At 43.7% G+C, this 26,647-nt stretch overlaps 1 protein-coding gene and 1 pseudogene across 5 annotated transcripts in view; both read right to left on the minus strand.

Annotated features, from left to right (window-relative positions):
* KCNMB3 (potassium calcium-activated channel subfamily M regulatory beta subunit 3) overlaps positions 1-25,746 on the minus strand; it is a 35,509-nt gene extending 9,763 nt beyond the window's left edge. For 2 of the 4 annotated variants that reach the window (XM_050778326.1, XM_050778322.1), the window contains exons 1-2: positions 25,276-25,746; positions 10,141-10,332 (exon numbers count right to left, since the gene is read on the minus strand). In XM_050778326.1, the coding sequence (XP_050634283.1) occupies positions 10,141-10,332; positions 25,276-25,337 (254 nt within the window). In that variant the 5' untranslated portion in view covers positions 25,338-25,746. Of the gene's footprint in view, positions 1-10,140; positions 10,333-10,433; positions 16,940-18,951; positions 19,049-25,275 lie in introns of those variants that run through there. The other 2 variants (XM_050778324.1, XM_050778325.1) reach the window with 2 other exon arrangements.
* Positions 17,894-21,401, minus strand: LOC126947559 (leucine-rich repeat flightless-interacting protein 1-like; annotated as a pseudogene). Its single transcript, XR_007723126.1, has one exon. The product of XR_007723126.1 is annotated as a leucine-rich repeat flightless-interacting protein 1-like (transcript).
* Positions 25,747-26,647: the final 901 nt, after the last annotated feature.

The following is a 26,647-nucleotide window of genomic DNA, read 5'->3' on the forward strand; positions in this document are numbered from 1 at the left end:
TTTTTTTTTTTTTAATTTATTTATTATTATTATACTTTAAGTTGTAGGGTACATGTGCATAACGTGCAGGTTTGTTACATATGTATACTTGTGCCATGTTGCTGTGCTGCACCCATCAACTCGTCATTTACATCAGGTATAACTCCCAATGCAATCCCTCCCCCCTCCCCCCTCCCCATGATAGCCCCTGGTGTGTGATGTTCCCCTTCCTGAGTCCAAGTGATCTCATTGTTCAGTTCCCACCTATGAGTGAGAACATGCGGTGTTTGGTTTTCTGTTCTTGTGATAGTTTGCTAAGAATGATGGATTCCAGCTGCATCCAAGTCCCTACAAAGGACTCAAACTCATCCTTTTTTATGGCTGCATAGTATTCCATGGTGTATATGTGCCACATTTTCTTAATCCAATCTGTCACTGATGGACATTTGGGTTGATTCCAAGTCTTTGCTATTGTGAATAGTGCTGCAATAAACATACGTGTGCATGTGTCTTTATAGCAGCATAATTTATAATCCTTTGGGTATATACCCAGTAATGGGATGGCTGGGTCATATGGTACATCTAGTTCTAGATCCTTGAGGAATCGCCATACTGTTTTCCATAATGGTTGAACTAGTTTACAATCCCACCAACAGTGTAAAAGTGTTCCTATTTCTCCACATCCTCTCCAGCACCTGTTGTTTCCTGACTTTTTAATGATTGCCATTCTAACTGGTGTGAGATGGTATCTCATTGTGGTTTTGATTTGCATTTCTCTGATGGCCAGTGATGATGAGCATTTTTTCATGTGTCTGTTGGCTGTATGAATGTCTTCTTTTGAGAAATGTCTGTTCATGTCCTTTGCCCACTTTTTGATGGGGTTGTTTGTTTTTTTCTTGTAAATTTGTTTGAGTTCTTTGTAGGTTCTGGATATTAGCCCTTTGTCAGATGAGTAGATTGCAAAAATTTTCTCCCATTCTGTAGGTTGCCTGTTCACTCTGATGGTAGTGTCTTTTGCTGTGCAGAAGCTCTTTAGTTTAATTAGATCCCATTTGTCAATTTTGGCTTTTGCTGCCGTTGCTTTTGGTGTTTTAGACATGAAATCTTTGCCCATGCCTATGTCCTGAATGGTACTACCTAGGTTTTCCTCTAGGATTTTTATGGTATTAGGTCTAACATTTAAGTCTCTAATCCATCTTGAATTAATTTTCGTATAAGGAGTAAGGAAAGGATCCAGTTTCAGCTTTCTACTTATGGCTAGCCAATTTTCCCAGCACCATTTATTAAATAGGGAATCCTTTCCCCATTTCTTGTTTCTCTCAGGTTTGTCAAAGATCAAATGGCTGTAGATGTGTGGTATTATTTCTGAGGACTCTGTTCTGTTCCATTGGTCTATATCTCTGTTTTGGTACCAGTACCATGCTGTTTTGGTTACTGTAGCCTTGTAGTATAGTTTGAAGTCAGGTAGCGTGATGCCTCCAGCTTTGTTCTTTTGACTTAGGATTGTCTTGGAGATGCGGGCTCTTTTTTGGTTCCATATGAACTTTAAAGCAGTTTTTTCCAATTCTGTGAAGAAACTCATTGGTAGCTTGATGGGGATGGCATTGAATCTATAAATTACCTTGGGCAGTATGGCCATTTTCACAATATTGATTCTTCCTATCCATGAGCATGGTATGTTCTTCCATTTGTTTGTGTCCTCTTTGATTTCACTGAGCAGTGGTTTGTAGTTCTCCTTGAAGAGGTCCTTTACATCCCTTGTAAGTTGGATTCCTAGGTATTTGATTCTCTTTGAAGCAATTGTGAATGGAAGTTCATTCCTGATTTGGCTCTCTGTTTGTCTGTTACTGGTGTATAAGAATGCTTGTGATTTTTGCACATTAATTTTGTATCCTGAGACTTTGCTGAAGTTGCTTATCAGCTTAAGGAGATTTTGGGCTGAGACAATGGGGTTTTCTAAATATACAATCATGTCATCTGCAAACAGGGACAATTTGACTTCTTCTTTTCCTAACTGAATACCCTTGATTTCTTTCTCTTGCCTGATTGCCCTAGCCAGAACTTCCAACACTATGTTGAATAGGAGTGGTGAGAGAGGGCATCCCTGTCTTGTGCCAGTTTTCAAAGGGAATTTTTCCAGTTTTTGCCCATTCAGTATGATATTGGCTGTGGGTTTGTCATAAATAGCTCTTATTATTTTGAGGTACGTTCCATCAATACCGAATTTATTGAGCGTTTTTAGCATGAAGGGCTGTTGAATTTTGTCAAAAGCCTTTTCTGCATCTATTGAGATAATCATGTGGTTCTTGTCTTTGGTTCTGTTTATATGCTGGATTATGTTTATTGATTTGCGAATGTTGAACCAGCCTTGCATCCCAGGGATGAAGCCCACTTGATCATGGTGGATAAGCTTTTTGATGTGTTGCTGAATCCGGTTTGCCAGTATTTTATTGAGGATTTTTTGCATCGATGTTCATCAGGGATATTGGTCTAAAATTCTCTTTTTTTGTTGTGTCTCTGCCAGGCTTTGGTATCAGGATGATGTTGGCCTCATAAAATGAGTTAGGGAGGATTCCCTCTTTTTCTATTGATTGGAATAGTTTCAGAAGGAATGGTACCAATTCCTCTTTGTACCTCTGGTAGAATTCAGCTGTGAATCCATCTGGTCCTGGACTTTTTTTGGTTGGTAGGCTATTAATTGTTGCCTCAATTTCAGAGCCTGCTATTGGTCTATTCAGGGATTCAACTTCTTCCTGGTTTAGTCTTGGAAGAGTGTAAGTGTCCAGGAAATTATCCATTTCTTCTAGATTTTCCAGTTTATTTGCGTAGAGGTGTTTATAGTATTCTCTGATGGTAGTTTGTATTTCTGTGGGGTCGGTGGTAATATCCCCTTGATCATTTTTAATTGCGTCGATTTGATTCTTCTCTCTTTTCTTCTTTATTAGTCTGGCTAGTGGTCCTGTCAATTTTGTTGATCTTTTCAAAAAACCAACTCCTGGATTCATTGATTTTTTGGAGGGTTTTTTGTGTTTCTATCTCCTTCAGTTCTGCTCTGATCTTAGTTATTTCTTGCCTTCTGCTAGCTTTCGAATGTGTTTGCTCTTGCTTCTCTAGTTCTTTTAATTGCGATGTTAGAGTGTCAATTTTACATCTTTCCTGCTTTCTCTTGTGGGCATTTAGTGCTATAAATTTCCCTCTACACACTGCTTTAAATGTGTCCCAGAGATTCTGGTATGTTGTATCTTTGTTCTCATTGGTTTCAAAGAACATCTTTATTTCTGCCTTCATTTCGTTATGTACCCAGTAGTCATTCAGGAGCAGGTTGTTCAGTTTCCATGTAGTTGAGTGGTTTTGATTGAGTTTCTTAGTCCTGAGTTCTAGTTTGATTGCACTGTGGTCTGAGAGACAGTTTGTTATAATTTCTGTTCTTGTACATTTGCTGAGGAGTGCTTTACTTCCAATTACGTGGTCAATTTTGGAGTAAGTATGATGTGGTGCTGAGAAGAATGTATATTCTGTTGATTTGGGGTGGAGAGTTCTATAGATGTCTATTAGGTCTGCTTGCTGCAGAGATGAGTTCAATTCCTGGATATCCTTATTAACTTTCTGTCTCGTTGATCTGTCTAATGTTGACAGTGGAGTGTTGAAGTCTCCCATTATTATTGTATGGGAGTCTAAGTCTCTTTGTAAGTCTCTAAGGACTTGCTTTATGAATCTGGGTGCTCCTGTATTGGGTGCATATATATTTAGGATAGTTAGCTCTTCCTGTTGAATTGATCCCTTTACCATTATGTAATGGCCTTCTTTGTCTCTTTTGATCTTTGATGGTTTAAAGTCTGTTTTATCAGAGACTAGTATTGCAACCCCTGCTTTTTTTTGTTCTCCATTTGCTTGGTAAATCTTCCTCCATCCCTTTATTTTGAGCCTATGTATGTCTCTGCGTGTGAGATGGGTCTCCTGAATACAGCAGACTGATGGGTCTTGACTCTTTATCCAGTTTGCCAGTCTGTGTCTTTTAATTGGAGCATTTAGTCCATTTACATTTAAGGTTAATATTGTTATGTGTGAACTTGATCCTGCCATTATGATATTAACTGGTTATTTTGCTCATTAGTTGATGCAGTTCCTTCCTAGCCTCAATGGTCTTTACATTTTGGCATGTTTTTGCAATGGCTGGTACCGGTTGTTCCTTTCCATGTTTAGTGCTTCCTTCAGGATCTCTTGTAAGGCAGGCCTAGTGGTGACAAAATCTCTAAGCATTTGCTTATCTGTAAAGGATTTTATTTCTCCTTCACTTATGAAACTTAGTTTGGCTGGATATGAAATTCTGGGTTTAAAATTCTTTTCTTTAAGAATGTTGAATATTGGCCCCCACTCTCTTCTGGCTTGTAGAGTTTCTGCTGAGAGATCTGCTGTTAGTCTGATGGGCTTCCCTTTGTGGGTAACCCGACCTTTCTCTCTGGCTGCCCTTAAGATTTTTTCCTTCATTTCAACTTTGGTGAATCTGGCAATTATGTGTCTTGGAGTTGCTCTTCTCGAGGAGTATCTTTGTGGCGTTCTCTGTATTTCCTGGATTTGAATGTTGGCCTGCCCTACTAGGTTGGGGAAGTTCTCCTGGATGATATCCTGAAGAGTGTTTTCCAACTTGGTTCCATTTTCCCCCTCACTTTCAGGCACCCCAATCAGACGTAGATTTGGTCTTTTTACATAATCCCATACTTCTTGCAGGCTTTGTTCGTTTCTTTTTCTTCTTTTTTCTTTTGGTTTCTCTTCTCGCTTCATTTCATTCATTTGATCCTCAATCGCTGATACTCTTTCTTCCAGTTGATCGAGTCGGTTACTGAAGCTTGTGCATTTGTCACGTATTTCTCGTGTCATGGTTTTCATCTCTTTCATTTCGTTTAGGACCTTCTCTGCATTAATTACTCTAGCCATCAATTCTTCCACTTTTTTTTCAAGATTTTTAGTTTCTTTGCGCTGGGTACGTAATTCCTCCTTTAGCTCTGAGAAATTTGATGGACTGAAGCCTTCTTCTCTCATCTCGTCAAAGTCATTCTCCGTCCAGCTTTGATCCGTTGCTGGCGATGAGCTGCGCTCCTTTGCCGGGGGAGATGCGCTCTTATTTTTTGAATTTCCAGCTTTTCTGCCCTGCTTTTTCCCCATCTTTGTGGTTTTATCTGCCTCTGGTCTTTGATGATGGTGATGTACTGATGGGGTTTTGGTGTAGGTGTCCTTCCTGTTTGATAGTTTTCCTTCTAACAGTCAGGACCCTCAGCTGTAGGTCTGTTGGAGATTGCTTGAGGTCCACTCCAGACCCTGTTTGCCTGGGTATCAGCAGCAGAGGCTGCAGAAGATAGAATATTTCTGAACAGCGAGTGTACCTGTCTGATTCTTGCTTTGGAAGCTTCCTCTCAGGGGTGTACTCCTCCCTGTGAGGTGTGGGGTGTCAGACTGCCCCTAGTGGGGGATGTCTCCCAGTTAGGCTACTCAGGGGTCAGGGGCCCGCTTGAGCAGGGAGTCTGTCCCTTCTCAGATCTCAACCTCCGTGTTGGGAGATCCACTGCTCTCTTCAAAGCTGTCAGACAGAGTCGTTTGCGTCTGTGCAGAGGTGTCTGTGTGTCTTAGTTTACTGTGCCCTGTCCCCAGAGGTGGAGTCTACAGAGACAGGCAGGTTTCCTTGAGCTGCTGTGAGCTCCACCCAGTTCGAGCTTCCCAGCAGCTTTGTTTACCTACTTAAGCCTCAGCAATGGCGGGCGCCCCTCCCCCAGCCTCGCTGCTGCCTTGCCGGTAGATCACAGACTGCTGCGCTAGCAACGAGGGAGGCTCCGTGGGTGTGGGACCCTCCCGGCCAGGTGTGGGATATGATCTCCTGGTGTGCCTGTTTCCTAAAGCGCAGTATTGGGGTGGGAGTTACCCGATTTTCCAGGTGTTGTGTGTCTCAGTTCCCCTGGCTAGGAAAAGGGACTCCCTTCCCCCTTGCGCTTCCCAGGTGAGGCAATGCCTCGCCCTGCTTCAGCTCTCGCTGGTCGGGCTGCAGCAGCTGACCAGCTCCGATCGTCCGGCACTCCCCAGTGAGATGAACCCAGTACCTCAGTTGAAAATGCAGAAATCACCGGTCTTCTGTGTCGCTGGCGCTGGGAGTTGGAGACTGGAGCTGCTCCTATTCGGCCATCTTGCTCCGCCCTCTTGTCCAAGAATGTTTTAAAGGCAATATTTAGCTAGGTTCATAATGCACTCTCATTAATCTCTTTGACCAAAATAATCATTCTCCCTTATTAATACAACAAACTTGAGACACGCCATGCAGTTTAACATAACCTCAAGGTCCGGGGTATAAAAACCACTAGATGTGGCCTAAGAAAAAATATTGGGCAAGTGAAAATACAAAAATGGAAAATAAGATTCTTTCATAGATTTAGCACTGGTCTGCTTTTTCACTAAATTAATTTATATACTTATTTTAACTAGGCATCTTGAAATAATAATTTAGAGTTACCTTTTTATCTGTTAGAACTTGAGCTCTCTAAATCTTGACCAAGTACTGAACTGAGTATGATTTGAATTTTCCTTGAAGATTTTAGAAAGCTCCAAAATAGAGTAGGACATGCTGTCCTATGCACAAGGCCCCAGTCAGAGCCTTTCAGGTGGAACCAGGGATGTATTCAGGGCTCAAAAATGAGCATGTTCCTTCAATAGCATCGGGTGTGTATTTGGCTACAGCTGTGACAAAATTCATCATTTGACTGAGAGAGGAGAGGCTGAGGGAGTAGGATAGGTATGAGCTACCCAGGCCTTTTTAACTTAATACCACCCTTTATGGAGCAAACCTACTCTCTGAGATGGCACAAGACGTAAGTTGAGAGAGATTAGAACTCACCACTCTTAGGCACTCACTTAATTTAACCAAATAATTTCCAGGAATGCTTAGAAAAGTGAAACTTAATTATGAGCAACAGTTTGGTACCAGCTTGCAGAAGGTACCCTCAAGCCATCTCCCAAATATGTCACATTTTTAAAAATAATCTGATCTGCCTGTGCACACACATGCACATTTACTCAACATTCCCATACATTCAAACATTCAATCACATTGTATAGACATGTAATGCAGATATATATATATATATATATAAAGGATGAGGGGAAAAGGAGTAAATGAAAAAGAGGAAAAAAAGACAGAATGAAGTCAGAAGTGAGGTACAGCCAAGACAGGAGAATTGCTTGAGCCTAGGAGTTTGAGACTAGCCTGGACAACATAGTGAGATCCCATCTCAAAAAAAAAAAAGTTTAAAAAAAAGTGAGGTACAAACATGTAACCTGCAGACCATAAGATCCCTTGTAGTTATGAGAACTGAGCTACAAATTTGCCTCTGGGCTTCCTAGCAGCCAAAGCAATGAAGGAAATACAACCAGATACAAGATTCCTGGTGTCCATTAAATGAAAGTAAGCTGGTTGATCAGGAGCAGCACAACTTCTCCTAGTGCTAATACCAGAGAGAAGGTTCTTCTGGAATTCTTCCAATAGTGGCACTGTATGCTGTAGTAAATGGTGACCTCTATATCTTTCCCCTAACAATGGTAACCTAGGAATGGCAGGAGATGAATCATAAATAACAGAAGTAGACCACTCTCTTCCTTTTTATGACCCCTTTCCCTCACTGAACTCCTAGGCCTTCCTCTTCTACTCCCCCTGGGCCTTCTGTTGCTCTTTGGCTGTCAAAAACAAAAGTGGGGGCTGTTCAAAAATAAAGCACTGTCCAAAAAGCACCCCTTGCCTTCCTTTTACCCTGAACTGACCTGGCCCCAAAGTACCATATGTTGTATGGGCCATCCTACAAAATTAAATAGCTCCTCCCCTTCCCTAATCAGAACCCCTATTCCCCTTATTTCAGCAAACTTCATTTAGGTATTAAGAAGCAAGTCTTATGTCAGAATGACAGGCATATTATTACTGGCTATGTGAACTTGGGCAAGTTACTTGGCCTTTCTGAGCCTCAGCACTTCTATCATGGGCTGCTGTAGGTTTAAGTAGGATAAAATATAGTATGTACTGAGCATACAGCATATACTTAATAAGTAGCAACTAAAGTTGACCCTTGAACAATTCAGAGTTTAGGGATGCCAACATCACACCCCCAACCCTGCAGTCGAAAATCTGCATGTAACTTTTGACTCCTCAAAAACTTAACTACTGGTCAGGCATAGTGGCTCATGCCTATAATTCCAGCACTTTGGGAGGCAAAGGTGGAAGGATGACTTGAGCCTAGGAGGTCACGACCAGCCTGGGCAACATAGGGGGACCCCATCTCTACAAATACTTTAAAAATTAGCCAAGTGTGGTGGCACACACCTGTGGTCCCAGCTACTTGGGAGGCTGAGGCAGGAGGATCGCCTGAGCCCAGGAGGTCTAGGCTGCAGTGAGCCATGATTGCACCACTGTACTTCAGCCTGGGTGACAGAGTGAGACCGTGCATCAAAAAAAAAAAAAAAAAAAAAAAAAAAAAAAAAAAAAAACCTTAACTACTAATAGCCTACTGTTGACTGGAAGCTTTACCAATAAATAGTTGATTAAGACATATGTTGTGTTTATATGTGTTATATACTGAATTCTTACAATAAAATAAGCTAGAATAGCCAGGCACAGTAGCTCATACCTGTAATCCCACTGACTCAGGAAGCTGAGATGGGAAGATTGCTTGAGCCCAGGAGTTCAAGACTGCAATGAGCTATGATCATACCACTGCACTCCAGCGTGACAGAGCAAGACCCCTTCTCTAAAAAATAAATAAATAAATAAGCTAGAGAAAAGAAAATGTTATTAAGAAAATCATGGCCAGGCATGGTGGCTCACGCCTGTAATCCCGGCACTTTGGGAGGCCAAGGCAGGCAGATCACAAGGTCAGGAGTTCAAGACCAGCCTGGCCAACATGATGAAACCCCATCTCTACTAAAAATACAAAAATTAGTGGGTGTGGTGGCAGGTGCCTGCAGTCCCAGCTACTCAGGAGGCTGAGGCAGGAGAATTGCTTGAACTCAGGAGGCGGAAGTTGCAGTGAGCCAAGATCGTGCCACTGCACTCCAGCCGGGCAACAGAGCAAGACTCTGTCTCAGAAAAAAGAAAAGAAAAGAAAATCATAAGGAAGAACAAGATCATGTCATTTGCGGGAACATGTATGAAATGAAGCTGGAAGCCATTATTCTCAGCAAACTAATGCAGAAACAGAGAACCGAACACTGAATGTTCTCACTTAGTGGGAACTGAATGATAAGAACACATGGACACATAGCGGGGAGCTAGACATACTGGGGCCTCTCAGTGGGCAGGGGGAGGGAGAGCATCAGGAAGAATAGCTAACGCATGCTGGGCTTAATACCCAGGTGATGGGTTGATATGTGCTGCAAACCACCATGGCACACGTTTACCTTTATAACAAACCTGCACATTCTGCACATGTTCCCCAGAACTTAAAATAAAAGTTGAAGAAAAAAATCATAAGGAAGAGAAAACATGTTTACTGTTCACTAAATGGAAGTGGATCATCATCCTCTTCATGTTGAGTAGGCTGAGGAGGAGGAGAAAGAGGAGGGATTGGTCTTACTGTCTCGGGGTGGCACGCACAGAAGAAAATTCATTTATAAGTGAATTCTCGAAGTTCAAACCCATGTTGTTCAAGGGTCAACTGTATCACTACATGCACTGAATAAAGAACCTAATTAAAAGAAAACGAAGGAAACGAATATATATTGAGCAACTACTATGTGCCAGGTAGACACTGTCAAACTCAAAAAATCAGACTCAAAAAACTTTTATTTTGCTTGCATACAAGGTTTAACTCTCTCCTGGAATACTAACATTTTAAGGTGAGGATTTATGACCTAAATGAATAAACTATAATTTGTGGATTACATGTTTGGAGGTATATATAGATTATGAGAACGGAGGAGGCAGTGCAGGGGAATATCTTTGACCTTCTCACCACCTCTTCCGCCACACCCAGCTGCCCCCAGCACTGAGAGAGGAAGAGGAATTGCGTTTTTCTTTTTCTAGACCACGTCAGAGAGTCACAGATTGAGAAACCAAAGCCAGCCTCTCCTCCTTTACCGTTGTGCCTGGATCTTATCTGAATCGGAAACTCTAGATTTCCTTCCTCTGTTTCTTACCTGAGCATAAAAGGCTTTAGAATGGTTGTTCCAAGCAAGAAGAACATTAGGACTGAGAAGCCCATCATGGCAAACCCCAGCAGCACGGCTCGGTCCTCTCCAGCACTGGACGACAGCCTCTTGTGCACATCCAGTGGGTCTCCATCACTGTAGTCTGTCTCTCTCTTCTTCCCTGAGGCAGGAAAGGCTGTCCTTTGGGAAAAGGGAGAAGGAGATACTGCAGTGGGCTCATAAACAAGTGGCAACATTTCCAATCCATGGGGAATGGAGGGATAATCTCATTTGCTGCCCACCTGTGTCTCGTGAGCAGCATGAATGCAACACAGTGAAATCCCAGTTCAGAGCTTGGTGACAAGTCCATCTAAATAAGCTAAAGTGATGTGTAAGCAAGTATTTTTAAATATATTGTGGCAAATAAGACTAAGGAATGTTGCCTCATGCAAGTCTGTAGTGATCTATTTAATCAATGACTAGAGAATGTTGCATGTAAATAAGTGTTATGAACTTTGTTACCTTTCAGGGATATTGCACTTTCCTCCTGAAATTCTTTTTACATTCTCCTTTGAATTCCACATGGAAAGAATGACTCAAAAAGTTCACATCTGGAATTAACAGCATCCTGAACAGGGCTTGACTTGTTCTTTCATATTCACCTGTTGGAAAGGCAGCATATCCACCACCAGGATTTCTGGCCACTGCCCAGTCCACTCAGAATTATGAAGTTGTCATGGCTTCTTTGCTCCACTCACCCTCCTTCTCCTCTCTGGCCACTCACGGTTCTGCATAAGTGTCCCTGCATTTCTTCTCTCCCTCTCCTCCCTGTGCCTGCAAACCCGCTCCAGCAGAGGATGAGATACATTCTCGCAGGGCAGGGTGTCTGGTGAACAGAAGAGCCCAACACAAAGGTCGCAAACCGGTGGGCATGGAGGCATCCGGTCCACAGATGTGCTTTGTTTGGCCTTCTCTGTCGTTTTTTTTTTGTTTGTTTTTTTTTTTTTTTTTTGTGTGTGTGTGTGTGTGTGTGTGTGTTTGAGATGGAGCCTCGCACTGTTGCCCAGGCTGGGCACGATCTCTGCTCACGGCAACCTCCTCCACCTCCCAGGTTCAAGAAATCCTCCTGCCTCGGCCTCCCAAGGAGCTGGGATTACAGGCTCCCGCCACCACGCCCAGCTAATTGTTGTGTGTTAAGTAGAGACAGGGTTTCACCATGTTGGCCATAATGGCCTCCAACGCCTGACTTCATGATCCACCCACCTCAGCCTCCCAAAGTGTTGGGATTACAGGCGGGAGCCACCGCGCCCAGCCCGGCTTATTATTATTTTTTAATGTGGGATAACTTGTTAAGACCTTAAAAATCATGACATTTCTCATAAAAATGCTGAGTCCTGACTTCGGAAATAATCTCAAGATGCACGTCCCTGCAGATGAACAGCGGGCCCAGCCAAGCAGTGGCTGCCCCTGTGGAAGGTGTGTTCTCTAGTTTGCCACAATCCCTCCACTTCCTATAGTGTCACTGATTTGCCATTCCCTGCTCAGTAGCCACTTGAGTTCCAGAAGTATCTCTATTTTAAGAAGGTTAATGAAATCTTAAGTCAAACAAATGCAGCACTAATGGTAGAAGCACAGGCTCTATCAAGCTTCCTAAAAGCTTTCTACATTTTAAAGCCAAGCACAAACTCCATCAAGGAAATTACTGGGTTTTTTTTCCCCAAAAGCACAGTTTATGCCTATCCCACATCTTTCCCCTTCCCTCTCCCTAGCTCCCTTTTCCCCCAGCAGCATCTTTCGGTTCTAAAGCAAGTAAGAGGAATGTCAGACAGTCCAGAATGTTCCAAGAGCCTATACCGGGAAGCACCAACCTCAGAAGATGGCGGCACTCCATGGTTAATACTTCTTTAGGAGCCGAGGATCTAGTTTAGGAAATTTTAGTTGTCTTTGATATTTTACTCATCCTCTATCATCCTACCAGCAGAGAAGGGGCATGGAAAAAAAATTTAATGAAATTTGAACCTGCACTTTTTTTTTGAGATGGAGTCTCGCTCTGTCCTCCAGGCTGGAGTGCAGTGGCGTGATCTCAGTTCACTGCAACCTCCGTCTCCCAGGTGCCAGCGATCCTCCTGCCTTGGCCTCCCAAGCAGCTGGGATTGCAGGCACGCGCCACCACGTGGAGCTATTTTTTGTATTTTTAGTAGAGACGGGTTTAAACTGTTAGCCAGGATGGTCTCGATCTCCTGACCTCGTGATCCACCCATCTTGGCCTCCCAAACTGTTGGGATTACAGGCGTGAGCCACTGCACCTGGCCACATTTTCTAGTTTATCAATAAATATGACAGATTGATTAAAGAAAGTTTTAGCCCTAAAGCAGAGTTTGGTGGTTTTTGTAGTTTCCAGGACCCAATATCCTGCATTTCCCTTGTGCTCTAAAGCTGGACTTTAGTTGCTCTGTAGCATAAGGTATCCCAGAGATTTATTGTAAGATATCCTTGGAATCCATGGGTAAAGAGGCTTATAATGAGGTTACTATGGGATTTCTAATACATTCTTTAACATACCCAATTATAAATGGTATGTTATAAAAAACTGGCATAACCTGATTCTAATTTAGGAATAAGACAGACCTGTAGTACCCTAGACAAGACTTTTTATTTATAATTTTTCTGCCCACTTTGTTCCGAGGCTTTATGAAAAGTTGACAACCTCATAAGTCACTTGGAAAGAAGTTATTTCATGTGTGGGGAAGGGATAATATAAAATAATCATAAAAAATTAAAACATAGATACGTTTGGCTGGCCGCAGTGGCTCAACGCTTGTAATCCCAGCACTTTGGGAAGACAAGGTGGGCAGATCACCTGAGCTTAGGAGTTTGAGACCAGCCTGACCAAATGGTGAAACCCTGTCTCTACCAAAAATACAAAATTTAGCCAGTCATGGTGGCATGTGTCTGTAATCCCAGCTACTCGGGAGGCTGAGGCAGGAAAATCGCTTGAACCCGGGAGGCCGAGGTTGCAGTGAGCCAAGATCGCGCCACTGCATTCCATCCAGCCTGGGCGACAGAATGAGACTCCATCTCAAAAAAAAAGTAAATAAATAAATTAAAAATTAAAAAAAAAACCACATAGACATGTTTTTATTATTGTAAAAGTACCAGGCTTCTGTTTCAGTGGTATGGTACACTAGACACCTACTGTAACTACAGACAACTAAAACTTCTGGCCAAAGCTTAAAAAGAATTGGAAATACTCAAAAGACAAAACTATGTGAAAGTAGGAACCCAGAGAGGAAGGTGGACAGAAGTAAAGTTTTAACTTGAGGGCATTTGCGGAACTTGGTGAACTTGAGCTTTTGTTTCACCGTTTTTAGGGTCACGGGGACAGGAGACAATGTCCAAGGTCTATCCGAGGTATGCAGTTTAATATACCATCCAACTAGAGCTGGAACCCCAAAGGACTTAAAAGTCAGTGTCAGGTTGAACTGGAAATAGCCCCTCCCCCTTAACTCCCACTGCACCACTCCATAGGAAATGGCAAGGAAAATGCCTTTCTCAAACCTTAACACTGACTAAGGGAGGAAAACTACAATCTCCCCTGAAATTTTAGATAATCCTCAAGGTGATCCTCAAGGGAATTTACAGCCTGAATTCGTACTACCTGGGTAATACAACAATCTCAAACTAAGAATTTCGTGTAATGTTGTTTAAGTACATGGTGCCCTCTGCAAACTGGCAAATTTAAATACATATGTTCTCTGTAGGCACACACCTTTAACTTAGGCCTTAAAATAATTCTATAGGCCAGGTGCAATGGCTCATGCCTGTAATCCCAGCACTTTTGGAGGCCGAGGTGGGCGAATCATGAGGTCAGGAGATTGAGACCATCCTGGCCCACATGGTGAGAAACCCCATCTCTACTAAAAATACAAAAAATTAGCTGGGTGTGGTGGCATGTGCCTGTAATTCTAGCTGCTGCAGCAGGAGAATCACTTAAACAAGGAGTCGGAGGTTGCAGTGAGCCAAGATCACGCCACTGCACTCCAGCCTAGCAAAAGAGCGAGACTCTGCCTCAAAAACAAACAAACAAAAAGTATATAAATGTCCAAGGAGTGTATCCACTCATTTAAAAATCATAAAACACACAACAGCCAGGCGTGGTGGCTCACGCCTATAATCCCATCACTTTCAGAGGCTGACGCAGGTGGATCACCTGAGGTCAGGGGTTTGAGATGAGCCTGGCCAACATGGCAAAGCCCTATCTCTACTAAAAACACAAAAATTAGCCAGGTGTAGTGACGGGCACCTGTAATCCCAGCTACTCGGGAGGCTAAGGTGGGAGAATTACTTGAACCCAGGAGGTGGATGTTGCAGTGAGCTGAGATCGTGCCACTGCACTCCAGCCTGGGCAACAGAGTAAGACTTCATCTCAAAGGAAAAAAAAAAGATATTAATTCTATAAAGTAATAATAATTGTAATTATCCTATTACTATTATGTCTTGTGGGGTTAAAAGAAAAGATAAATACATGACAAGAGGATATAATTTAGAGGGCGTAACAGTGGTAATTTTTCCATGGGGAAAGATAAAGACATTAATTTCATGTTGAAAAGTTCAAATATGCATGCTACATAGAAATATCACCTTTCTCTACTCTTTTAGGTGACACTCCAGAAATTCCAAACTAGTAGAGAGACAAAGAACGGAAGGGGAAGAAATCAATCCAAAAGAAGGCAATAAAGAAGAGGGAAAAACTCATGAAAAAGTCAGGACAAATAGCACAAAATAACATGATAGAATAATGTTATTGCATCAGTATATCAGTAATTACTATAAAACTAAATGGAGTAAATGATCCAGTTAAAAGATAGAGATTAGGGCTGGCTGTGGTGGCTCATGCCTATAGTCCTAACACTTTGGGAAACCAAGGTGGGAGGATCACTTGAACAGAGGATCACTTGAACCCAGGAGTTCAAGACCAGCCTGGGCAACATAGCGAGACCCTGTCTCTACACAATAAAAATTAAAACACCATCCAGTTGTAGCAGCACACTTATAGTCCTAGCTATTCAGGAGGCTGAGCCAGGAGGATTCCTTGAGCCCAGGTGTTTGAGGCTGCAGTAAGCTGTTGAGAGGTGACAATGTGCTAGCAGCCCTCATTCGCTCTCAGCACCTCCTCAGGCCAGGACGTTCACTCTGCCCACGCATGAGGAACCCTTCAGCCCGCCGCTGCACTGTGGGAGCCCCTCTCTGGGCTGGCAGAGGCCCAAGCCAGCTCCCTCTGCTTGTGCGGAGGTGCGGAGGGAGAGGCGTGGGCGGGAACTGGGGCTGCCAAGCGCTCCTGGGCCAGCACGAGTTCCAGGTTGGCACAAGTTCCGGGTTGGTGCAGGCTCAGGAGGCCCCGCACTCGTTGCAGCTGGCCAGCGCCACTGGCCACGGGCAGTGAGGGGCTTAGGACCCGGGCCAGCAGCTGTGGAGGGGGCGCCGGGTCCCCCAACACTGCCTGCCTGCTGCGCTCCAATTCTCACCGGGCCTCAACCGCCTCCTGGTGGGGCAGGGTTCAGGACCTGCAGCTCACCATGTCTGAACCCCCAGGCAGTGGGTTCCAGCACTACCGAGCCTCTCCGACGGGCGCCATCCCCTGCTCTGTGGTGCCCCATCTCATCCACTGCCCAAGGGCTGAAGAGTGCAGTGGTGTGGGGCAGGACTAGCAGGTGACTCTGCCCATGGTCCTGGCACGGGATCCACTAGGCAAAGTCACCTGGGTGGGTACTTGAAGAACTTTTATGTCTAGCTGGAGGATTGTATATGCACCAATCAGCACTCTGTGTCTAGCTGAAGGTTTATAAACACACCAGTCAGTGCTCTGTGTCTAGCTAATCTAGTGGGGAGGTGGAGAACTTTTGTGTCTAGCTGAAGGATTGTAAATGCACCAATCAGCAATCTGTGTCTAGCTCAAGGTTTGTAAACACACCAATCAGCACTCCGTGTCTAGCTCAAGGTTTGTAAATGCACCAATCAGTGCTCTGTGTCTAGCTAATATGTTGGGGACTTGCAGAACTTTTATGTCTAGCTAAAGGATTGTAAATGCACCAATCAGCACTCTGTGTCTAGCTCAGGGATTGTAAACGCACCAATCAACACTCTGTCAAAATGGACCAATCAGCTCTCTATAAAACCGACCAATCAGCTTTCTGTAAAATGGACCAATCAGCAGAATGTGGGTGGGGTCAGATAAGGGAATAAAAGCAGGCCTCCCAAGCCAGCAGTGGCAATCTGCTGGACTCTCCTTCCATGCTGTGGAAGATTTGTCCTTTTGCTCTTTGCAATAAATGTTGCTGATGCTCACTCTTTGGGTCGGCACTGTGTTTATTAGGTGTAACACCGCAAAGGTCTACAGCTTCACTCCTGAGGCCAGCAAGACCGCGAACCCACTGGGAGGGATGAATAACTCCAGACACACTGCCTTAAGAGCTGTAACACTCACTACGAAGGTCTGCAGCTTCACTCCTGAAGCTAGTGAGACTATGAACCAACAAGAAGGAAGAAACTCTGAACATGGCCGAACATCAGAAAGAGCAAAATCCGGACACACCATCTTTAAGAACTGTAACGCTCACCACGAAGGTCTGCGGCTTCATTTTTGAAGTCAGCGAGACCGAGAACCCACCAATTCCAGACATACTATGATTGTGCTACCGCACTCCAGCCTCGGTGACAGGTGAGACCCTGTCTCCAAAAAAATTTTTTTCAAGTATAAAGATTGTCAGACTAGATTTAAATACATATAGGTGGTTCCCCAACTTAAGATGGTTCCGTGGCCGGGCGCGGTGGCTCAAGCCTGTAATCCCAGCACTTTGGGAGGCCGAGACGGGCGGATCACGAGGTCAGGAGATCGAGACCATCCTGGCTAACACGGTGAAACCCTGTCTCTACTAAAAAATACAAAAAACTAGCCGGGCGAGGTGGCGGGCGCCTGTAGTCCCAGCTACTCGGGAGGCTGAGGCAGGAGAATGGCGTAAACCCGGGAGGCGGAGCTTGCAGTGAGCCGAGATCGCGCCACTGCACTCCAGCCTGGGTGACAGAGCCAGACTCCGTCTCAAAAAAAAAAAAAAAAAAAAAAAGATGGTTCCACTTGCAATTTTTTTTTTTTACAATTATAAAATGTTTTTATTTCAATTACATTACACATTTTCCTCAAATTTTATAGAGGTTTTGGTCTTTTTGCATTCAATTCTGTCTTGTAACAGTAATATGAATCCACATAATTTCATAAAATGTCAACAACATTCATAAGGTACATTCCTTTGTGATTTTATATTTTCCAATTATATCTAACTTTACAATTATTTTTTAAATGTGTCTTTATATAGAAAACAGATATTTTCTTCAGGCAGATCAAAACAAGAATTTTCCAATAAGAATATACTGGGAAATAACAAATGAAAATATTTATACCAAAATACCAAAAGTGATTCAGCTCTTCAAAATATCCTACTATAGTCTAATTAGTAGTTTGCACAAGAACAAGTAACCTTTTTTTTACTGCTCTTGTGAATGATGATTAGAAATTCAAACAAAGAGAAGTAATTTTAAGGTTCAAAATCTTTTTTTTTTTTTTTAGAGACAGGGTCTCACTCTATCTCCCAGGCTAGAGTACAGTGGTGCAATCATAGCTCACTGCAGCCTTGAACTCCTGGCCTCAAGTGATCCTCCCACCTTGGCTTCCCAATGTGCTAGGGTTACAGGCGTGAAAACATTGTTTTGTGTGTGTGTGTGTGGTTTTTTTTTTAGAGTTTCGCTCTTGTTGTCCAGGCTAGAGTACAATGGCTCGGTCTCAGCTGACTGCAATCTCCGCCTCATAGGTTCAGGCGTGCCTCAGCCTCCGGAGTGGCTGGGATTACAGGCGCCCACCAGCACGCACGGCCAATTTTTTGTATTTTTAGTGGAGACAGGGTTTCACCATGTTGGCCAGGCTGGCCTAAAACTCCTGACCTCAGGTGATCCACCCACCTCGGCCTCCCAATGTGCTGACATTACAGGTGTGAGCCACCATGCCCAGCTAAAAACATTTAAAAAAATGACTGTCCCCGCTCAAATACTGCAGTAGGAAATGTAATTTGACATATATCACTTCCAGAAAAAATCTTCAAATCTTCGTATAAAATGAATTCGATACATCATCAGCATGAAGTTAAAATCTCCTACAAAGTAAATTCAGGTATCATCAACAATGAGATCCAAAAGCATTGGTTCAAGATCAAAGACTTACATGAGGGTGAAGGCAAATAAAGTCCCTCGTGCTTTCAGACATTTACTTGTTATCCTTAAAATGATTATTGTTCTAAGGTGCAAATCTTATTCAGTGACCTATTTGCTATTTGGCTATCTCCTTTAAATAAAATACCTTACAAGTTATAATGTACATTTTAAAATCAAATATGAAAGTACACATATGTGAAAAAGACATTAATTTAAATATCAATTTTATTCATAATACAGAAATCTAAGAATGCTGTTTGGTCATTTCACTTAGATGCTGATATATTTGGTCAAGAATATCCATATTCCTATCAGCCTAAGGCAAATGGTAAATGCTTCTATTTTTATTAAGTGGACTATAAACAGTAGACATTATTGTTTGATACTACTGGAATACTCTCAATTAGAACGCACACTAATAACAAATATGTCTTTCTAATCTGGGTGATAACCTCAATGATTACATGGAAATCTACAAGTAACAGTCTATAACTTAAAGCAGTAGATCACCTGGTAATTGGCATACAGTGCACCTCTGTGAATTTAGAACATTCTACTTACATTGGCAGTGGAGAGAAAAGAGCCCCTCACGCTCAGACTTCCTGTGCACCATGCCTGCCGCCTGCCTCAGCTTAGGAGATGGTACAGTCTTCTTTGCCTTTGCCCTTCTCGTTCCCTCCTCTGGTATCTTCTCTGCTTTCTGGATTGAAGTCCCCCGGCTCTCCTCCTGGTGCCAAGTCATCGTTTTCTAGGCTATTGCTGTCTAAAGCTTTCCTGATGGTCTGACTTGGATGTCCTGACTTCCCACACCTCTCTGTACTTTCTGCTTCACAGGCATCACTAATGTCCTGTGAGGGACTTTCATTTTTGGGCAGCGTGCAGCAATCTGTGTCTTCGCTCTCCAGTTCTACAGGACTGCTTTGAGTGGCACCATCTATTTTGGCATTATCTTTTGCAACACTTTCATCTGATTCTTCACCACCAGCCCTCGGGCCTGATGACTGAACTGTGACATCCTCAAAATCTAATGTGTCTCCATCAGCTAGTACCTCCTCAGCTGCAGCTTTTACATCATCGCCTTCTTGGTCAAGTTTTCCGTCCAACTTAATTTTAGGATTCTCCAGACAATCAACATTTTCACTGCTTTCTGCTGCAATTTTCTATTTTGGATTTTCAGTCACCTCATTTTGGGCTTCCACTGCTGACTTTGTCAGTAGACTTTACCTGCTCTTCCTTAATTTCGTTTAAATCTGTATTCTTTAAGGATTTCTACGGGTACTGGGGATTTTTTCTTCTTGTTTTTCTTTCTCTTGTCCTTTGTCTTCTGCGATGAGTCCAATGCGTCTCCCTTTTGGTCAGTCTTTTCTTCGTCAGACTCTTTCATATCTAAGGGTTTACTTTGAGTGTCTACTGTACTTGGACCTGTCGCTTCCTGACCATTGCTCTCAGTTCCTGCTGGAGAGCCAGGAACTTCTGTCTTGATTGGTTTCTCATCCCTTAATCCTGTTTCTTTACCCTCTTCTTCGTTGTGATCCCTACCTACTTCTGTACTATGCACTGGAAACTCCTTGGGCTCAGCTACTTCCTGGTTGGTGAATTCTTTATCTAAACTATGCCCTGTGCTTGTCTCTAACTCTGGGGGACCTCTACCGTACATCTGTCATCATGATAAACTGTGTCATCACTATGCTTTAAAGGGCACGAGGCCACTGTGCCTGCCTGCTCTCCAACCTGAGTCACCGTTGACTTTCCCACATTCTCTATGTGGCTCCCACCATCTAAGTCACTCCAACAGTTCGATGGCTCAAGGGGAGTTCTGGTCCCGTCATCTGGTGCACCCATGACCTCATTTGACTCAACCTGTGCTGTGTTTTCAGGGAGAGAAACGCTCCCAAGAATTTGGCTTTGAACCTGTTCCTCATAGGTAGCTCCTGCTAAGGTTCCTAGGAATGGGACAGTGTCTTCAGAAGATTTCTGGTCCTCGGTATTCTCACCAGCAGGGAATACCTCTATATCCACACAGTCCTTCACTATGTCCTCTGTGTGTTATTCTTTCTCAGTATTGTTCAAGATTTCTCTTTTCCCCACATTCGCCACGATTTCATTTTTCACCTCCACTTCACTGGCTCTTCCTAGGGTCCCATCCCCTGTCGACTTGAGGGCATTTAACCCTTCTTTCGTCATCTTGGTAGGACCTCGGTATCCAACATTATTGAGAGTGTCGGAAGTCTCTCCATTGGTAGCTATTTCTGAATTTAGGATTATTCCATGTTTCTCGAGCATTTCCTCTCTTTGCTTCAGGGCCTCCTTGACTTCAGCAAACTGAAATTGCAGTATACTGTGGGCATGTTTTTCCCTTTCAAATTCTTTTTCTCTTTGTACTGCTGCCTAGATTCAGTCAGCTGTTCTTCAAGCTCCAGCAACGTATCTTTCAAGGTATCAACCCGGTACATGAAGTTTGTCTTTTCATTGTATAGCTGAGCATTGGAAACCATAGCCTTCTTATATTTCTCTTCAACTTCTGCTAGAGAGTTCTTTATTTCCCTGATGGAGGCCTTAGTGTGGATGGAGATGGAGGTGTCTCCAGCTGCCTCTCTGAGAGGAACTCCCAACCAGAGAGGCCAGCGTGGCTGCAGACAGGCCTGGCGTGTTACCAGACCCCTTCTCAGTAAAATCTTTTTCTGGTCCCTCTTCTACCTCCTTCTGCTGCCGCTCCAGCTCCTTCATGCGGATCTCACGAGCCTCCGCCCCGGCCGCCAGTGTTGCCGCGAGCCGGGCCTCCGCCAGCCTCTGCCCTTCCGGTCTCAAACAGTCGATCTCCTGGCTCTGCGCGGCTGCGGGGCTGGTCATCCTGCTGGGCTCGGCCAGCTCCACCCAGCGGGAAACTCTCGGGGACCTCGCCGGGAGCCCCTCGCGGGCCGGGCCTGGGGGCGCGCGCTCTGTCCGCGGAGACGGGGCCACTCGCCGCGGAGTGAACGCTCGCGCTTCCGGGGCCAGGGGCCAGCCTGCCGGGGAGCGGCTCGCGAGACTGGGCTCGGGCTTGGAATCGGCCAGCAGGGGCGGGGCGCAGGTGCCCGCGGGCTGAGCCGGCCGGGGGTGGGAGGGCACCGGGGAAGCCGAGCTTGGGCGCCTCCGCCCGCCCCATGACCCGCCCCGCCCCGCCGCCCACTTGCAATTTTTTTACTTTACTGTGGTGTGAAAGCAATAGGCATTCAGTAGAAACTGTACCTCAAATTTTGAATTTGCATTATTTCCTGGACTAGCGATATGCAGTACCCTACTCTCTTGAGATGCTGGGCAGTGGCAGCCAGCCACAGTTCCCAGTCTGCCACACAATCATGAGGGTAAATAGATAATACTCTTAAGTTTTCAACTTCCAGTATTTTCAACTTATGATGGATTTTTCAGGATGTAATCCCACTGTAAATGGAGGACTATATGTATGTTTTTACAAAAGATACATCTAAAACACAGATACATAAAGGGTGAAATTTATGGGCAAAATGTAACAGAAAGCAAACATGAATGTTAAGAATTAAAAGCTTTACTAGAAATTTAAGTATCAGGGTTTTAACACTGATCAAAGGTTCAATTCACACGGAAGATATAACAATGCTAATTTGTATGTACCTTAATAGCATTGTTTCACTGATCAAACTACAAGAAGAAATAGACAAAATCCACTATCAGATTATGAGGTACTTTTATACACTCCCTCAGTAATTTAGATAGCTCGACCTGAACAAATCAGTAGGGTAATAGATTTAAGTAAATCAATTAACAAGTTTTATCTAAATGATAAATATAGAACACTGACTCCTATAGAATATATATTATTCTCAAGCATGTATGGAACATTTATGAGACCTGACTACAAACTTAGCCACAAAGAATTCCTCAACAAATATCAAATGATTCATGAAAGTAATATATTTTTATATGCTCATTGTACGAAACTTGAAAAATCCAAAAACCATAGAGAAGAGAACAAAAACTCACCCACAGTTCTAACACTTAAAGGTAAGTATTGTGCACTTGGTTGCTGGGTTAATCACCTCATGCTCTGTATTAGGTTTTTGTTTTCTGGGTTTTTGTTTTGTTTTTTGTGTTTTTTGTTTTTTGTTTTTTGTTTTTGAGATGGAGTCTCATTCTGTCATCTACGCTGGAGTGCAGTGGCGTGACCTCAGCTCACTACAACCTCTGCTTCCCGGGTTCAATCAATGCTCCTGCCTCAGCCTCCCGAGTAGCTGGGATTGCAGGTGCCTGCTACCACGCCCAGCTAATTATTTTATTTTTAGTAGAAATGGGGTTTCACCATGTTGGCCAGGCTGGTCTCGAAATCTTGACTTCAAGTGATCCACCTGCCTTGGCCTCCCAAAGTGCTGGGATTATAGGCATAATCCACCGCACCCCGCCTATATTATTTTAAACAGAATGAGATCACATTAGATATGATTTGAGATTTTTTTTGTTAATCTTATCTTTTTCACTTAACATAATAAGCACTTTCACATATCATTAACAATTCTTTGTAATCCCATTGGCTACATAATGTTCCATTAATTAGATATGCCATATTTCCTTAACCCTTTCCTTATTATTGAATATTATTAGATTGTTTCCAGTTTTCTCAGACCATAAACAGCCTTGTAATTAACTCTGTTGTATTTACAAGCATCTTTCATTCGAGGACCTCAAAGCACTTAGGTATGATTTAGTTTGCTTTCTAGTCAGAAGATGGATAAAAAGCATATTCCTTTTTATCCTTTTTCTGCCAGTAATACATGTCCACTTCTAACCAGTGTATTACCTTGAGCTGTTTTATTCATAATCAAAGCAATATCTACCACTTTCTGTTTCTTCACTGCAGGTAGGACTGACTTTCCCACCCAGCCCAAGTAGGACACACAGCTACAGGCAGCTTCTGGCTTAGCCTGAGGCAAACTCAATTACCAACAGCCTGAACACACTCACCTGGGTGTGATCCCCACAGAAGCCAGCAGCCTCTCCCTCCAGCACTGAAACTTGTGCAAGAAGTATTCCTTAGAAAGATGCTGTGGCTCATCAAAACTTCGTAATTCATCTAACATTCATTTCACTGATGTATGTGAAATGAATTTCTAAACATGAAGTACATTATATTAGTATTTCCCTGTAATTTGTTTTGGTTACAGAGGAGACCCTTGGTAATTATTTTTACTCTTCTGTTTTTTAATTACAACATTATTTAACAACTTATTTTGAAACAGCATATAAGGTTAAGTCAACATAGTTCATCAAGTTCAGCAAGAGGAAATAGCAATAATTCAGTTGTGCATTTCAGAAATGAAAATGGGGTATACTAGGTTGCTTTGATGACAACACAACTGCCTTTATATCTAGTTAATTGTGTGACGAATGGGACACTAAAACTTATTTGCTTGCATGTTTGTATTTGATCTTTTGCCATACAGTGATTCATTTTAATTGTCTGTTCACAAAAGAATTGGTTCAGGTCTAGCAGAGAAGAACGCCTTTCTTTCCTCTGTAGTCTGTCTGGTCCTTCCTCCCTGAACCCCCATCCTATCCAAACTCCTGTATCTCACTCTCCTTATGCAGTCTCTCAAATACCCCTGAGTGCAGTTAAATGATAATGGAAGTGAGTAACATGATGACCATTACCATCTTTAATGTTTTCCAATTCTCAGCTCCCAACTCCACTAGAGCCAATAATAAATCATGCATATTTCCAGACAGTGAGTGAACCTCGCTGTGAAATGTACCCCTCCCAAAAAGTTTTGCTTGTTTGTTTGAGACAGAGTTTGGCTCTTGTCATCCAGGCTGGAGTGCAATGGCGCGATCTCTGCTCACTGCAACCTCTGCCTCCCAGGTTCAAGCAATTCTCCAGCCTCAGCCTCCTGAGTAGCTGGGATTACAGGCGCACCACCACCATGCCCAGTTAATTTTTGTATTTTTAGTAGAGATGGGGTTTCACCATGTTGGCCAGGCTGGTCTCAAACTCCTGACCTCAGGTGATCCACTCACCTCGGCCTCCCAAAGTGCTGGGATTACAGGTGTGAGCCACCGCACCCAGCCCAAAAGATTTTAATATCCCATTTGTCCAACACCCTCAGGCATCACTCTTCTCTCCATTTTGGTTCCCACGTTGACTGCCCCATGCCCCAATCCTGGGGCAGGCAAAAGGGGTGCAGCTCACTAGAGGCTTTCAGCTCCTCTGGTTTGCATTTCACTGGGGAGAAAATGGGTCCTGAAGATAATCTCTTACTTTCCCGTTTAAGGAGAAGAGTAGGGTGGGTAATAACAATAGCTAAAAGGCTAGAGTTTAGAGAGGTGTAGAGCATGTACGTGGTATAACAGTATAGTTTAGAGAGGATGTGGTATACTGTGCTGAGGCACGCAGGAGCTCTTACTATCTGCATTTCACAGATAAGGAGATGAGGCAAACAGAAGTTAAGTGACTTGCCCAATCATATGGCTGATTAAGTGGTGAGCTGGGTTTGAATCCAAGGGCTGTGACTCCAAGGCTTCACCAATGGGACCGAATGCTGTTGTAATTTCTTCATTCCTCATTCAACCAAGATACAATTATTGAGCACCAACTATGGGCTAGGCTATGATCTAGTGCTGGGGAGCCACAGGTGAGTTTCAAAGGTCTCCAGTCTCCAAGAACTGGCAACCTGGAGGACAGAGCCAACAGGAAAGGCTGCAGCCCCGTGATGTGAGTGCTGCTGGGGAAGCCTCCTGGGGACCCTGGGAGGCATGGCAAGTGGGCATCCTCAGTGAACAAGGAAACACTCACTCCCCAAGCTCGAGATGTCCCCTCTTCTTCCAATTGCTTATTCAGCCCGATTCCCACTACCGGCCGAGCTTCTGGAGGTAACTTACCTCCCCTGGCGCCTCGGGCTGCCCTGGAGTGTGATTTGCACGGGGATGCTGAAGGGCTGCATGAGGCCAGGGGCCTGAGGAAATGACCTCCTTTCACCTGAGTCATGCCCCTGCGGGTGCGGGAAAGGTGAAGCTTAGGCATCCACGGAAGCCGAGTCCCAGCGGGAGCCCCCAGCCCCCAGCGCGGCTGCAGCCATGAGAAGCCCCGAGCCTCCGGCGCTGCCGCCTGCCGCGCCTTCCTGGAGAGGGGGTAACTCCGGGGAGGCCAGCCGCGTGGTTCTGCAGACTCCTGGCAAGGCGGAGCCGTCAGTTCTAGACGATCAAGAAGGACCTGCGTGGTTTGCTGCAGCCAAAGCTCCTTCTCTCTCTTTAACCTGTGCTTGCCGCCACCTTATCACCTGTGTTTCCGCTTCGGCAGCCGGGAGCATCGCCATAGAGACCTCAACGCTTGTGGAAAGTTCTGAGGCCCAAGGGACACTCTATAATTGGTGAGGGACATACTCAGTTCAAGGTTTATAAGAAGAGGAAATGTTTTGCCCTGGCCGCGTTTCCTTTTCCACGTATTGTCTGTTAGAGTGCAAGCTGAAATAATGGGTTTTCTAGTTAATAGCATGTTCCAATTAAGAGAATTCGCTTTTAAACCATATGTGATTTCCCAATTTTTCACGATACAGGGCCATAAAATAACTCGCCATTAAAACTATCTCAAATTTTAAAAAGCTATATCAAATATTATTTTATCTTTCTCTGATGATCTAAGAGACATTTGAGGATCTTTCCACACTCCCAAATTAGGAACATCAATTACCATTATATTATTGTACCTCACATTGCTACAGGCACCTGTAGATGTGGATGATAGAATGCCAAATAGACCACATTTGCTGTATGTTTTTCAGTCAAGGCGATATTATCTTAACATCTTCCAAGATGGTGTGGGCAAGAATGTAAGCATAATCTCATCTATAAATATCCATGTAAATATAGCTATATAAACTCTTACTTGCAGCCATTTTAATATTGCTTAATAAAAATATATACTTAATAAACTTTTCATTTGTATTATTTTTCTATTTCTATCTTATAAAATATTTTTTTGGGTTTTCTTGAGACAGAGTCTCCCTCTGTCATCCAGGCTGGAGTGCAGTGGCTCGGTCTCAGCTTACTGCAACCTCTACCTCCTGGGTTCAAGCTATTCTCCTGCCTCAGCCTCCCGAGTAGCTGGGATTACAGGCATGTGCCACCACAACTGGCTAATTTTTATATTTTTAGTAAAGACAGGGTTTCACCATGTTGACCAGGCTGGTCTCGAACTCCTGACTTCAAGTGATCTGCCTGCCTCAGCCTCCCAAAGTGCTAGGATTATAGGTGT

This window comes from Macaca thibetana, chromosome 2 (genome assembly GCF_024542745.1).
Source record: "Macaca thibetana thibetana isolate TM-01 chromosome 2, ASM2454274v1, whole genome shotgun sequence".
NCBI classification, from domain to species: Eukaryota; Metazoa; Chordata; class Mammalia; order Primates; family Cercopithecidae; genus Macaca; species Macaca thibetana.